A 15,947-nucleotide genomic window follows, 5' to 3' on the forward strand; every position below is an offset into this window, starting at 1 on the left:
GACCTAGGAACCAGGAGATCATGGTCCAATTCCCAGTCAGGGCACATGCTTGGGTTTCAGGCTCGATCCCCAGTGTGCCGTGTGCAGACAGCAGCCAATCAATGATTCTCACTCATCATTGATGTTTTTATCTCTCTCTCTCTCTCTCTCTCTCTCTCTCTCTCTCTCTCTCTCTCTCCCTCCCTCCCTCCCTGAAATCAATAAAAATATATTTTAGAAAAAAAGGGAAAAAAAAGGTCCTTCCTATTGTTGGCAGGCACATTGAATGGCATCAAGGTAACATTAAAATAATTGCTTTTATAAAATTATTTGTGCTTTTTATCAGGGATACCAAGACCCATCATGAACAAAGAAATATGGCTATCAAAGCTTACTTACAAGTAATACTTTAATCCCCTTCTTTTTCATTTCCAAGACCACCCTGTTGAGGGATTTATTCTACTGAATATTTCATAGCCAGTGGCTTCAATACCCAGTTTCAGAGTAGCATTCTCTCATGTACATGAACCCAACATAAAACACACATACATATCCACTACTCACTCACAGTCACACACAAGCAAGCATACACACACATTTTCTTTCTTTCCAGAACAAGCCAGAATTACAGCTCTTTTGGTGATTGTTATAATTTTTGGAATGGTTCATAAGTTTTCCAAATTCTTTTAAATTCATAATACTTTTATCTTTTTTCTTTTTTTTTTCCATTGTGAACCATTCCATATTGCATCTTTATTGCAAAAGTCAACATGCTTCTTAGAAATTCAGATTGTAATTGATAAAACAAACATTACATATATGAATTTAAATGTATAAACAGTTAGAAATTCAACAATATCTCCTATTATACTATTACACAAGTTCACAATTTTGTAAAAACTATAATACAGGCATACTATACATAAGAACCACTATTCCTTTTCACATGATTTTTTTCTTCTTTTTGAAATAATGATCCATGAGTAGGACCTTTGTTTCATCATAACAAGACTGTTTTCCAATTTATCATCAGTGCTTTCCCACATGAAGAAATGCAAAGAAATGCTGCATTCCCTGGGGTTACCTTTTTAAGCTTGGGCAGCAATCCACTAGTGAACCAGGCTGACCTAGGCAGATTGGTCATCAGCTACTTAGAAACTTAGAAAGTCGTCACACTCATTAAAAAGAATACAGCTTGCCTCAGATGGTGTATGTTATATCTGTAACTGAAGATGCCAAGAAAACAAGTTATGGTACTTACTTTTAAAACAAATTCTAATAGTTGGGGATTTGAGGATGGGGATAAAAAAAATCCTAAAGGAAAAATACATATTCAACTATTTTATGCTAACATTAACTTAAATTTTCTAATTATTATATTTAACTCATTATTTTGAATTCATTTTTGAGAGTCAAAAATGTTTTAGAATTCTTAGAACATTTAAAAAGTATTTTAGTCTTATATAAGGTGTATTGAAAAAGCAGTTTTATACAAAGGCTCTTACTGGAAAAAGTGTGTGTCTATTCTTCACTTTAACACTCTTGTCTTTCACCCCCCTCTCTCCCAATAACTAAAAAGGCAAACAAATTCTCAACTCTCCCTGTACAGAGTGTAATAAGATGTCAATTTTGAGGTTAAAAAAAAAAAAAAACCATATGAAAAGGAATCTCATTCTGTTGAACTGTCAGTCTACTGAAAATTTTCTTACAGCTCCATTAATTTACTGTAATTTTCAGTTTCCAAATACAAAAATACAACAATTCTTATTGAAATCTATACGCTGGTAGTTTTAGTACACAAAAAAACCAAACAAATTATTTACAAAATTATACAGTTTAAGAAAAAACTTTGTACAAAAAATATATAAATCCTTTGTTCCCTCTATCACGTTTAAACTGTCAGGACTCAAAATATTCACCACAATGAATCTTTCAAAATATATACCGACTGAGCCACAGACATCAAGAAAATTTCATTAGAGATGATGGAGGGAGGAGCAAGATTGCTTATTCTAGGTACCCCAATGTAACATTTTCATCTTTTTATAAGCTTATTTTAGTTTCAGTGTTATCAGAAATATAACAACAACCTAGGAAGAAGAAGTCCTTATTATTGCGAAGGGGAAGTTACAACGAACATAAAAATGATCCTGGTTTGACACATCATTCCAGGAAAATAAGTAGAAAAGAAAAGATAATCAGAACGTGGGATTTAACTTCTTGTAGCTAAGTAAATCTAGAGTCCTGATGGTTTTAAGTTTCTTAGTGAATAGTTTCTATTTTAAGAAACAGTCTTTACTTCAAGAAACAAAATCCTTGATATAAGTGATCACCAAGAACTTTCTGAAGCCAACAGGAAGTTTCAAATTTTCACACCACACGTATATAAAAACATAGATGTGTGTACTCTTGAAAAAGTGACATCCTATGTACAATAATCATTTTATTTCCCCAGGGGTCAATACAGTGTAGTGTTACTCCTCTGTTTTTCCATCTAACATTCAGAACACAAGGACATACATTTACATATATATTTTACTTAACAGATACTCTACTCTATACAGTGTACAGTAAAAATGCACACAGTGAAAGAAACTGTCTACTGAAGGATGCATATGTTCATGGATAGCAACAAGCTACAAAATTATCAAAAAATAAGGTCATCTGATCAAAGTCAAGTTATGACTCCCATTTATTACTAGCATACCCATCCCCCTACCCTACCCCAGCCCTACCCTACCCCAACACCTCACCATCATGGTTTAAATTTAGGAAAAGAATTTCAGACACTTTTTAACCCTTTTGTGTAACTATTAACTAAACTGAAGCATTAAAAAAGAAAAAAAAGCTAGTGACTGACTTTCCCCATAAATCCTTCCATTATTCTCATCTAAACATTTATCAAGGTGCTTGCTGGTTTAAACTTTTTATTAGGGGTTGACTTTTGATGACCCAAAAGAATCACTTATCTCAATAATGGGTAAGTCAGGCCTAGTAATAAAAAGGCAGAAGAAAGAAAATGGGATTGAGAAAGGGGCAATGGGTGAAAACCTTTTATATTCTGAGAATGTTAAAAAAGAAAAACAAAACACAAACCAACTGAACCAATACTCACTAATTTCAAAGTAAAGAATCAGCAGCAACAGAAGTGCAGGAGAGTTGATATAATGACAGAATAAAAATACCATAGAGCTAGCTTCCATTACCTTATAGCATTTAAGAACACAGAGTTTGTATGGTTTACACTAAAGTAGTACTTACTTCTACAGATAAGCCACCTCCCACCCCAAATTTAGATTTAATACAAATTGGGCTCCTCCTCAGTAAAAAAAAAAGAAAAGAAATTTACTTTTCTTCCAAGACAACTCTTGAAAGCAGAAGGGTATTTCAATTACAAATGTCTTCTACTGTCTGACGACCCATCCATAATAGCTAAGAGTTAAGAGATTCCAGGCAATTTTGACATTTAAAGAAATTTTATCAGCAGATTATAATCCAAAATAAAATTTCTGAACACCCTGTCATTTACATCATAATCCAACACCAATAGCAACAAAGACAGGCGGTGTGGAAAAATAAGGCTCTAGAGATTATCCATGTCATCCTGTGGATCTTCACAACTGTGTAAAAGTACTAGGCCTTTGGTGCTTTAATATCATGAACAGTTATGAGATGTGTTTATTAAATAGCAAACTTGCTGTCCTTAAATCTATTGTGTTGAAAGAAAAATAAAAAAAAATTTTTGGCTCATTTGACGTCTTTAAATAACTTTAAAAGTTGTTCTTCTAAACAAATATTCCTAAAAATTATACAGCTCGCTTCAGATTTCATCTTCGCCATGAACGAGACTCATATTCATCTTCATCTTCGTCATCATCATCAGGCAAAAACAAATCTGAGGTTTCTGTTTCCTAAAGAAAGAGAGGGTAAAATCTGCTTAGTGGCACAAGAAAGTTAAATAAAATACTTTTTTAGGGCAAAGGAGAAATAGACTAAATATAAAGGCTGGATTTACAAGTATCTTTCAGAGCAAAAAAAAACAAAAACAAAAACACACACACACACAAAAACTTTTCTTTTTACATGTACTGGGTGGGATAAAAGTAGGTTTACTGTTGTTCATATGGAAAATAATTAATAAATTAAAATACAGGTTTTAATTAATATATTAAAATTAATAAAAGTAGGTTAAAGTAAACCTGCTTTTGCTCCAACCTATGTATATAATCTTCTCCCTGCTAACTTTTCTTAGTCTTAATAGGAAAAGATTTCCATCTAAAGTCATCAGAAAAATAAAGCAAATAATATATGAACATTTAGTTGGGAAAATAAAAATACCTATGAAATGTTATTGATAAAATTAATTTAATTTTATTCAATTAACTTAAAAATTACGCAGTAAATGACCATTCAAACTCCCAAACCTTTCCTTTAATATTAGATTATTTATGAGGGGAGAATATACTAACTTCCCCATGACATTGACATTCAAGATCTTATATAAAAACATAAAAAGTTACAAAGTAGAAGTATCTGCAAATATTCCCCAAAATATCAAGGTTTTTCTTTTTTTTTAACACAGGAACATGTTTCTACTTTGGTTATATAAAATTACCCATATGGTTAGAAGCCTTGTGACCAACCATTAATGCTAGATATCTTTTAAACCAAAACTGTGATGAATCAGGAATAACTTGCAATGTTGGATGAGTGTCCATTTTAATAAACTAATTAGAAATATAGTAGTAAAAGAGCAGCATCAATTCTCTTACATTTTAGGAAGCTGATTTTTTAGTACTTGCATTACTTAAGTCTTTGACTTTCCTAGCCTTCCCTCTTATGTTTTACTTCCTTACACTGACATTTTAACCAACTATACATAGAAGGAAAGAAACTCTCATCTATTACTTATGGAACTTGAATAAACTAAACGCTTCAACCATCAGCTAAAACTTAATTTATTCATATAATCCATGTCCTCATTTACCAGAATAAAAATATCTAGAGCCCAAACAAATACCAATAAAAAAGTCTCTCTTACACCAGAAAATAATCCCCCAAAAGTTTTTTATATTTATGTACCTTTCGATGCTTTAATAAATTTTAAGACTAGTCTTAGATAACTGCATTCATGCAATAATTCAATATTTATTTTAATGTCAGAAAAAAATATATAACTGAGAAACAATCTAATTCTTCTTTTTTTTTCTTTTTAAACTCTTATTTTCAATCATTAAATTTACCTCCTCCTTGACTTCTTCTTCCTCGGTCTCTGTAGATACAGAAGGCACCTTGGCCTTGTGCCATGATATTTGTAGCCGACGGTCTTTAAATTTTGACCCTTGGTTTGCAGCCTAAAATAGATTTTAGAAAAACACAAAAGTGTGTACTCACATTTACTAATGATTCCTTTTAAGTGTGTGCTACTTAAAAAGTGTAATGACTAAGAGAAAAATCTATTAAAGTGGAACAATCTCCAATGAGAGCTAGAAAAAATGAAATCCGTTTTAACTAGTAGACCATATGTTCTGGTTGCCCAGAATAGTCCATGATTAATTTTTCTGTCCTGTAAATAAAATCTGTCTTGGCTGGATGATAATTTACTTAGAAAAGTCATCATAAGGACAAATAAATACTGTCTTACTACAATTATTGGCTTTTGGCTTTGATAATCTACATATTTGGGCTGAAACCTTAAAAATGTAATTATTTAAAACACTGTCTATTCATCATATGGCATCTCTTATAGCCCCACCTATATCTGACAAAGCTATTCCCCCTTTCTGTTCTGAAATGTTATACAACTATAACTAGTACTCCCCAGCTCACCTACACATTCAACAAATGTTAAACACCTATTATCCTCACTCAAGGTAAACCTGCTCAGCTTCAAATTATTCCTTGGTACTACAGTATGAACATCCCCACCCCCCTCCACCTTCCCAGCACATATCAATAAGAGAAAGCAAAAGTTTATTTTTAAAGCCAAAGCAACAGAAGCAAAAGAACAGGGACCCAAAATTTCATGAAAGGAAAAGTTTAGTTATTCCTACAGCTTTCCTATTAACTGGGCTGGGTTGTAAAATACCCCCAATTTTTGGTTCAGTCCTGAAAAACGTGACAGAAGAAGTTCTTTTAAATTTGGGGTTTCACTCTAGGTTCTCTAAGAAAAATGTTGATAAGCTCCAGGAAGCATCTGACAAATGTTTCCACAGAACACTCAGATAACTGCATTGTAATAGTGTACATTAGGCCAGCCCCATCGCCAGTTAATTAGTGTCTGCATAGATATTGGCCTGTTATCTAAGGAAAAATTCCCTTTATTCCTTGTGGGGTTAACTGTTTATAATCTAGCACCAAACATTTGATCCATGAGACATAACTAAACTGATATATCAAAATGGCCCTATCCAAATACACATCTACCATCTTTTAAAAATCAGGTAGTTGCTAAGAGAGTAGATCTTAAAAATTCTCATCACAAAAAATATCTATGTGAGGTGATGGATGTTAACTAAACAAATTTTAGTAATCATTTCACAACTATACATACATTACATCATTAAAATTGAGGAACAGAATAGAGATCCCAGAAATAAAGCTACACCTTTATGGTCAATCAATATTTGACAAAGGAGGCAAGAACATTCAATGAGGTAAAGATAGTCTATTCAATAAATGGAATTGGGAAAATTGGATACATGCAAAAAAATGAAACTAGACTACCTTCTTAAATTATACAGAAGAATAAACTCAAAATGGATTAAAGACTTCAATGTTAGACTCAAAACCATAAAAATCCTAATAGAAAACACAGGCAGTAAAATCTCAGTCATTTCTCGTAGCAGTATTTTTTCTGATATATCTCCTCAGACCAGGGCAACAAAAGAAAAATAAACAAATGGGACTACATCAAACTAAAAAGTTTTTGCACAGCAAAGGGAACCATCAACAAAATTAAAAGACAACCCACTGAATGGGAGAACGTATTTGCCAATGATACATCTGATAAGGGTTTAATATCAAAAATTTACAATGAACTTATACAACTCAACACTAAAAAAACAGACATCGAATTAAAAAACGGGCAAAGGACCTGAATACACACTTCTCCAAAGAGGACATACACATAGCCAATAGACATATGAAAAGATGTTCAATGCCATCAGGGAAATGCACATTAAAACCACAATGAGATATCTCCTCACACCTGTCAGAATGGCTATTAGCAATAAATCAACAAGTAAGTGTTGGCAAAGATGTGGAGAAAAGGGACCCTTCTTATACCGTTGGTGGGAATGCAGATTGGTGCAGCTACTGTGGAAAGCAGTATTGAGTTATCTCAAAATATTAAAAATGGAACTGCCGTAGGACCCAGAAATTCCATTTCTGGGAATATATTTGAAGAAACCTGAAACAATGATTCAAAAGAAAATATGCAGCCCTATGTTCATTGTAGCGTTATTTACAATAGACAAGATTTGGAAACAGCCTAAGTGTCCATCAGCAAATGAATGGGTAAAAGAGCTGTGGTACATTTTCACAGTGGAATACTACTTGGCCATAAAAAAAGAAGGAAACCTTACCTTTGTGACAGCATGGGTGGACATGGAGAGTACTATGCTAAGTGAAGTAACCCAGTCACAGAAAAGTAAGTACCATATGATTTCACTCATATGTGGAAGCTAATGAGCAAAATAAACTAACAAACAAAATAGAAACAAACTTATAGATACAGCGAACAGACTGACAGCTATCAGAGGGGAGGGGGATTAGAGGGCTGAGTGAAAATAGTGAAGGGATTAAGCAATAAATAAAAAAATAATAACCCCACCTCATAGACACACTCAACAGGATGGTGATTACCAGAGGGACAGAGGAGTGGAGGGAAGTTTAAGAGGATAAAGGGGGGAATAAATGGTGATGGAAGGAGACCTGACTTGATTTGGTGACACACCATACAATATACAGATGGTGTATTATAGAATTTACACCTGAAATCTACATAATTTTATTAACCAATGTCACTCCAATAAATTCAATAAAAAATAAGTGAAAGTAACCTAAATACCTATCAATAGGAAAACGGAAAAATAAATTGTTTTGTATTTATACAACTGAAAATTATGCAGCAATAAAAATGGCAAACTAGTGTTACATATAACAAACAACACGCATGAATCTCAAAAATAAAATCTTAAACAAACAAAACAAAAAGGCAGTCAGTAAAGATCAGATACTGTGCAGTTCCATTCATATAGGCTTTTTTAAATTAGGCAGAATAATACTATCTATCCTATATAATAAAAGCCTAACGTGCTAAGTCAGCGGTCGGCAAACTGCGGCTCGCAAACCACATGCGGCTCTTTGGCCCCTTGAGTGTGGCTCTTCCACAAAATACCACGGCCTGGGCGAGTCTATTTTGAAGAAGTGGCGTTAGAAGTTTAAGTTTAAAAAATTTGGCTCTCAAAAGAAATTTCAATCATTGTGCTGCTGATATTTGGCTCTGTTGACTAATGAGTTTGCCAACCACTGTGCTAAGTGTCCGGTCAATGGGTCATCCGTTCAACCAATCAAAGCATAATATGCTAATTATATGCTAATGAAGCTCAACTGCTCGCTATGACATGCACTGACCACCAGGGGGCAGACGCTCAATGGAGGAGCTGCCCCCTGGTGGTCAGTGCGCTCTCACAGGGGGAGTGCTGCTCAACCAGAAGCCAGGCTCACGGCTGGCAAGCACAGTGGCAGTGGCACGAGCCTCTCCCACCTCCATGGCAACGCTAAGGATGTCTGACTGACAGCTTAGGTCCATAGGGAGCGGGCCTAAGCTGTCAGTTGGACATTCCCCGAGGGCTCCCAGACTGCGAGAGGACACAAGCCGGGATGAGGGATGCCCGAGTGCACGAATTTTGTGCACTAGGCCTCTAGTATATATATATATATATATATAAAAGACTAAGTGGCTATCCCATAGCTATGACACACAATGACCACCAGGGGGCAGACGCTCAACGCACAGGCATGGAAACATGGAACAGACTGATGAATCTCAGAGGGAAGGGGGGAGGAGGATGGAGGGAAGAGATTAACCAAAGATCTTATATGCATACTAAAGGCTCAAGACACGGCACCGGTGGGGTCCCTCCTGTGGGGATTGGGCCAAATTCGTGCACTGGGCCTCCAACATCCCCCGAGGGGTCCCAGATTTCAAGAGGGCACAGGCCAGGCTGAGGGACCCCACCGGTGCACGAATCCATGCACCAGGCCCCTAGTAACATTTATAAGCGTGCATTTAGCTAATAAAAAGCTCAGTTGATTATTATAAGTAATAGTCACATAAAGTTCAGTGCAAGCACTGAATGAGCAAATACTGCAGCATTGTTCCTAGGGGAAATAGAGGGTTAGGTTCCTATAAGACTGTGGTCAAAACATTTTCCTTAACTGATCAATACATAACCTTGCTTTATGTTTAAAGACACCATATTTAATATATATTACTAGAGGCCCAGGGCACGAATTCGTGCACCAGTGGGGGTACCATAGCCTGGCTTGCAGGATTGGGCAAAAACTGGCTCTCTGACATCCTCCAAGGGGTCCTGGATTGCGAGAGGGCTCAGGCCAGGCTGAGGGACCCCACCAGTGCACGGTCGGGACCTGGGAGGGACTGTGGGAGGGCTTCAGGGCATGTCTGGCCCGGTCTCACCCAGTCCCGATCAGAGCCGATCAGGGCCATCTCACCAAGTCCCGATCAGGGCCGATCGAGGCTGGCCAGGGAGGGATGCGGGAGGTTGGCTCCAGGGCATGTCCAGCCCATCTCACCCAGTCCCAATCGGCTGGGCCCCAGCAGCAAGCTAAAATACTGGTCGGAGCGTCTGGCCCCTGGTGGTCAGTGCACATCATAGCGAGCAGTTGATCGGCCTTAGCATATCATTAGCATATTACGCTTTGATTGGTTGAACAGATGACTGGACAACCGGACACTTAGCGTATTAGGCTTTTATTATATAGGATTGATTCATTAACATTGTTTCATTAACAACCAAAAGCACTATAACTCATGCCTGAACAAACATTATCTAACATGTACCTTCACTATAAGGCACTTCTCAGCCTTTTTTAACTTAGGAACACACACAGAACTACCCTTACGGCCAATTCAAACACTAATGAAAAGCACAAAAATGAGAAAAAAGGGCACTAAATAGATTGTGAAAAGAATCTGTATACATTACAAGATCTGAAACAAGAAAGCTGAGTGCGCCTTATTTGACCTCAGCTGGGAAAATATGCATTGGTTGACTTATTTTTCACAGTTCAGCCCATGTCTAAAAATGACCACAAAAATACTTCAAGTATTGATTTTAAGGTTACAAATAAATTTTAATGGATAAGTGAATTTGCAAATAACGAATAATGAGGATCAACTGTATAAAAAAAGTAAGGAGATGATTATGATAAAGTGAGAATAATGGTTACTTTTGTGAGGAGACATAAAGATAGTGATGCAGGAGGGGGCTTCTAGGGTACTGGGAGTGCTCAGTATCTTCACCTGAGGGGCAAGTATATGGGAGTTTATCTTCTGATAAAGCACTGAACTATAAATTTTTAATTGGTATAGTTTCTTTCAATAAACATTTTAAATTATTATCTGTATAATTTTAAGAAAATACCAATAGTTAAGGCATTTATGTTTAAGAAGCAAGGTTTGGAATTCAGCCCTGATTCTATAACATGATCCCACTGTGGTAATTTTTTTAAGTGAGAGTTTTATGTATGAACTAGAGGCCTGATGTACAAAATTCGTGCAAGTGTAGGCCTTTCTTCCCCCGGCTGCTGGCACCGGCTTCCCTCTGGCACCCAGGACCTAGGCTTCCCTCCGGCCACCAGCAGGCACCCAGGACCTGGGCTTCTCTCCAGCCACCAGCAGTCACCCGGGACTCGGGCTCCCCTCCCAGTCCTGGCTTCGTCCAGAAAGTTATCTGGAAGGATGTCCAGTCTAATTAGCCCATTACGCTTTTATTATTATAGATTATTATTACAGACTAGAGGCCCAATGCACAAAGATTTGTGCAAGAATGGGCCTTCCTTCCCCTGGCTGCCAGCACTGCCTTCGCTCTGGCTGGAGCCACTTTTCTGCTCAGGCCTGAAGCCGCCTTTCCACCTTCCCACACTGCTCAGAGGCCTGGAGCGGCTGAGGTGGTGTGGAACGCCTGTGTCATCGCCATGGCGATGACGCAAGTGTCCCACCCTGCCCCGGCCACTTGGCACCTGCGTCTGCAGATTAACCTACCGTCTTTGTTGGGTTAATTTGCATACTCACTCCTGATTGGCTGGTGGGCATCACAAAGGTACGGTCAATTAGCATGTTACTCTTTTATTAGTGTAGATTCTTATATTCACAATTTTTTCTAACTAAAGCTATCCAAGAACAGCACCTACATTTTAAGAGTAGGCAGCAATTAAGAAATTATTTTTATTTTTTATTAACCATTTGCATGCATTAATTTTTAACTATTTACATGTATTAACTTTTCTATTAAAAAATACTTTAAAAGATTTAGGACTGGCCTTTTAAATGTGATATGCCCATTGAAATATCTAATTTTTCTACACACACATATATTCTCTCATACACATATCTGTAAAATAATGAAATGCTGGGAAAAAATGAGATATCCATCAATATGAGACTGTTTAAATGTAGTATGGTACATCTATCCAATGAAATATGATGCAGACATTAAAAAGAATAAAGCAATTATATGCACTAGAATAATCTGTACTAGCAATCTTATACATATTAAGTGAAAAGTACATATATAGAAAAATTGTATAACATGCCACCATTTGTGTAAAAGAGAGATCAAATATCTTTGAGAAAATATGTGAGAAATGGGTAACAATAATTGCCTATGGGGAGTGAAACTGAGAGATTGGAGGTAAAAGGAAATCTTATTTCTCATTGTATACACTGTTATATTTTTTTTTACACTTTGTATATGTGTGTTGCCCTCCAAAATAAAATAATTCAAATAAAATGTTAATATATGAATATATGTATAGATGAGCAAATTGTGTAGCATCAATGAAAAGTTATATGCAATAACTGAGAAGTACTTGGAACCTTAGAGACAGAAGTTTGAAATTCATCTAGCCAGCCATTTTCCCAGATCAGAAACTGAAGCCAAATCTGTATCAATCATCATTCATTAATCACATAACTAGTAAAGATGAAAAAATCAAAATCAAATGCTGTTAATGGTTTGGGGAAACAGGTACTTAAAGTAATACAATAATATGTGTGGCCCAGCACCTGTTTTTCAATGGCCTGTAAGCTAAGAATAGCTTTCATATTTTTAAAAAGAAAATAAATTCATAGAAAGAAAAGGGAGAAATGGGGGCAGGTAAGGGGAAAGAATGAGGAAAGAAAATGTGACAGAGTCTGTATGTGGTTCTCAAAAATCTAAAATATTTACTATCTGGTCCTTTACAGAAAAAGTCTGCTGACCCCTGATATATACTATTAAAATGTTTATATATTATTCTATATGTTTTATGTTGTTATATATACCTTGCATTGTATATTAAATATTTTATATATTTTACATTTGTGTATACTTTAATTTACACATATTTTTATATAGGTGCCTGGGACCTAAAAGCCCAAGATTAACACATATACTCAAATTTGGTTTTAAAATACACCATAAAAATGCTGACACTTCACCTAAAAGTGAATGTGATGTTAAAAGGTCTGATTTAAAAAGTAATATATGTTCATTTGGAAAGCTGGGAAAATAGAGAAGCGTGTAAAAAGAAAATGAAAAGCTTGAATTTTGCCACCCAGAACTAACAATTTAATGCACTTTCTTTTATTTTTTTTGTTTATGTTTAATATTATCTCCAACTATTTTTAACCTAAAAGTCAATCCAGAGAATTTTCTCAGGGCACTCTTCTTTAAAAACATGTTTTTAACAGCAGCAAAGTACTTGTGAGCGTTTAGATTGTTTCCATTTTTTCACTAGATATAAAGCATGCTTCACTGAGCAAATGTACAGCTATCATTTGCACACAACCCTAACAATACCCTGGTGATAAGTTTTTAGAAATGGATTGCTGGATACATAAACAAACTGAAGGACTCCAGAATTAGGTCCTCATTCTTCAGAGTACCTTTACCAAAACCCATCCATACAGATATGAATCTTCCATGATCATTTCACAATTATTAAGGGCAGTAAAAAATATACTGAAAATATACATTTTTATGTTAGCCTTTGTGAGATATAAAAGATCTTGAATAAGAGTTACCCTTTAAGCCTGCTAAATCAATTTGCACTAATAACTAGGCATATGTATTTCTTTCAAAGAAAACATACTATATGCCCAAGTCTGTTACTAGGTTAAATATGCTTCTAGTTCTCAAGATTATCTGGTAAAGCACTTTACCAAAAACAAAAAAACAAACAACAAAATGCCATCAAAACCAATGGAAGTGTCTCCTTGAAGTTTCCTCGTCTGCCTCGGCTTTGTTTGCTCTCTCCACAAATGCCTGGTAGTTCCCCTTTCCACAAACCAAATGCCATGTGTCAGACTTATCAAATGCATTTATCTAAAAACTGGTTATTATTAGATGATCTAGAATGATTCTACTTATGAGAAGAAAAGAGATCCACATGAGCATGACTTCTGGGTTAAAACTTAAACATCTAGCCCTAGCTGCTTTGGCTCCGTGGATAAGAGCATCAGCCTGCAGACTGAAGGGTTCCAGGTCTGATTCCGATCAAGGGCACATGTCCCGGTTGCAGGCTCAATCCCCAGTATGGGGTGTGCAGGAGGCAGGCGATCAATGATTCTCTCTCATCATTGATGTCTCTATATCTCTCTCCCTCTCCCTTCTTCTCTTGAAATCAATTAAATAAACACACAAAACAAAACAACTTAAACATCTACATATTGCCTCCAGTGACCCTCAGGACAGAGTATGCAGCTTCCTACAATTACCTACTTTTTATAACTGAACTTTCTACAGAGACAAATTTATAAAAATTCTGCTTTATATCACCCAGTATCACCTCACCAGAGCTGGCATTAGGTCTAAATGCCCAACTTACTTGGCAAGGAGGTTTTAATTTTATATACTCAACATTAAAAGACAAAAATTAACATTTACCCAGGTTCCACAGAATACCTTGCCCATGGATAGTGCTCCAAATATTATCTTCTTTATTTCTCAAAGAAATGCTAGTCTCCCACTTTAAAAACAAATAAAATAAGGGGCAGACTAGTGAAAGAACTGGCTCAAGAATAAATAGGCCAGAGCCCAAAGGTACTAAAATCTGGACACTGTATAACAACCCACAATTTTCTAATAGTGAGGGTAAACCAAACTAATAAGAAACTTTGGAATGAAGTCTTAACTCGTTAAGATTTCCCTCAACATCTGTAGCACTTAATAAGGCTAAAAATGTTTTCTCTTAAAGAGGTTGTCTGAGGAATAGGGATCCTGATGCTAACAACTGTGCATTTCTATCTTGGTTTTACTACTTATTAACTGTTAAATCTTGGTTAACTTATGTTTAAGTTTTAGTTTTCTCATCTGTACATATGTGACTTCACATGCACTTTAGTTATTTAAATGAGATCATGTGTGCAAATGCTCAAGCACAAATAACAATATTTACCGAATGAATTAATGAGTTGTTGGAAGGAGAATATACTTTTTGTAATATAGAAACCCACACCTGAAACCTATATGTACATGTTGACCAATGTCAACCCAATAAATTTAATAAAAAAAGAGAATATACTGTTTATGTGCAAAATAATAGACATTTATCTGTATCAAACCTCTATTTGCATGTTTTGTTTAAAAATAAATGGGTGCATGTGTATACAAAACGTAACTAAATATGTCTCTTATCCTAATAAATTCTTCCTTTGAATTTTGCTTCCATCCCAGATTATTTTCACTTATTAACTATCAATACCCAGTAAACCATGCAATAACCCCAAAATAAAAATCAAAGATAGCTTTGGAACAACTTATCACTACAAATGCATTTATGAGGAGTATTATGGAATTACAGAACATGAGTTTCTTCTTGACCTTCAAATATATTAATAAAAATTTGCTAATACCCATGTTTTTACAACTTCTTTTCTAATGTATAAAACATTTGGCATTTATACAGAATGCAGCCAGGAAATGCTGAATACAGTGTTTTTAGAGTTAGTTTTTGCTACTTTAAAAACTTACTGAGAAATGCTGAAGTAAATCATCTTTTTCCTCTTCAATGAGTCCCCCAACTGATAGTGCTTTGGGCCGGTGGTCCACCACCATGTGATTTAGTGAGCCCCTTCCTCTTCCTCCACGACCTCGGCCTCTTCCTCGACCTTGGGAGGACATGGTCTTTCCACGACCCACTGGTAAGATACCTAATCGTGCAGCCTGAATAACAACCACCAAAGGTAGAATAAAATACACACTGTGAGATTAAACCTTGGAAAACAGAAAAAGAGAAAACTATTTTTTTGAGATGTTAAAAGTAGTGAGTCAGTAATATCTCTTAAGTCTCACCTCAACCTGTAACTGACTGAGTTTTTTCCGTAATTCTGTTGTGTCTTCTCCGGAGGACAGCCTCTTGTGAAGGTCCAGTTCAGTATCTAATAGTTCTTTTTGGGCCTTTGGAAAAATTAAGAGTAAAAGTGTATTTTTTAGATTACTTCCAAGATCTTATTCCGAGTATTAAACTTACAGAATGACACACATCTCTTTCGGGAAAATGAGAGTGAGAGGATGCAATGCACATGGGTGTTTTAGAGAAAGTAATTTTATGGATATAGTATTGACAACAGGTACAGAGCATAGTGGTATCAGTAAAAACAATAAAGAGTATTACTGCTTAAGATGGCCTAAAACTCAGACTTTGGAAAGTCAACTGAGATGAGAATAATTTTCACA

The 15,947-nt window shown here is 35.8% G+C and overlaps 1 protein-coding gene across 2 annotated transcripts in view; it reads right to left on the bottom strand.

Annotated features, from left to right (window-relative positions):
* Positions 1-617: 617 nt before the first annotated feature.
* RBM27 (RNA binding motif protein 27) overlaps positions 618-15,947 on the bottom strand; it is a 74,833-nt gene continuing 59,503 nt past the window's right edge. For both annotated transcript variants that reach the window (XM_080675003.1, XM_080675002.1), the window contains exons 18-21: positions 15,564-15,668; positions 15,243-15,434; positions 5,223-5,333; positions 618-3,890 (exon numbers count right to left, since the gene is read on the bottom strand). In XM_080675003.1, coding sequence (XP_080531129.1) covers positions 3,807-3,890; positions 5,223-5,333; positions 15,243-15,434; positions 15,564-15,668 — 492 coding nt within the window. In that variant the 3' untranslated portion in view covers positions 618-3,806. The remainder of the gene's footprint in view (positions 3,891-5,222; positions 5,334-15,242; positions 15,435-15,563; positions 15,669-15,947) is intronic.

This window comes from Plecotus auritus (genome assembly GCF_963455305.1).
Source record: "Plecotus auritus genome assembly, chromosome: 6".
Classification (NCBI taxonomy): domain Eukaryota; kingdom Metazoa; phylum Chordata; class Mammalia; order Chiroptera; family Vespertilionidae; genus Plecotus; species Plecotus auritus.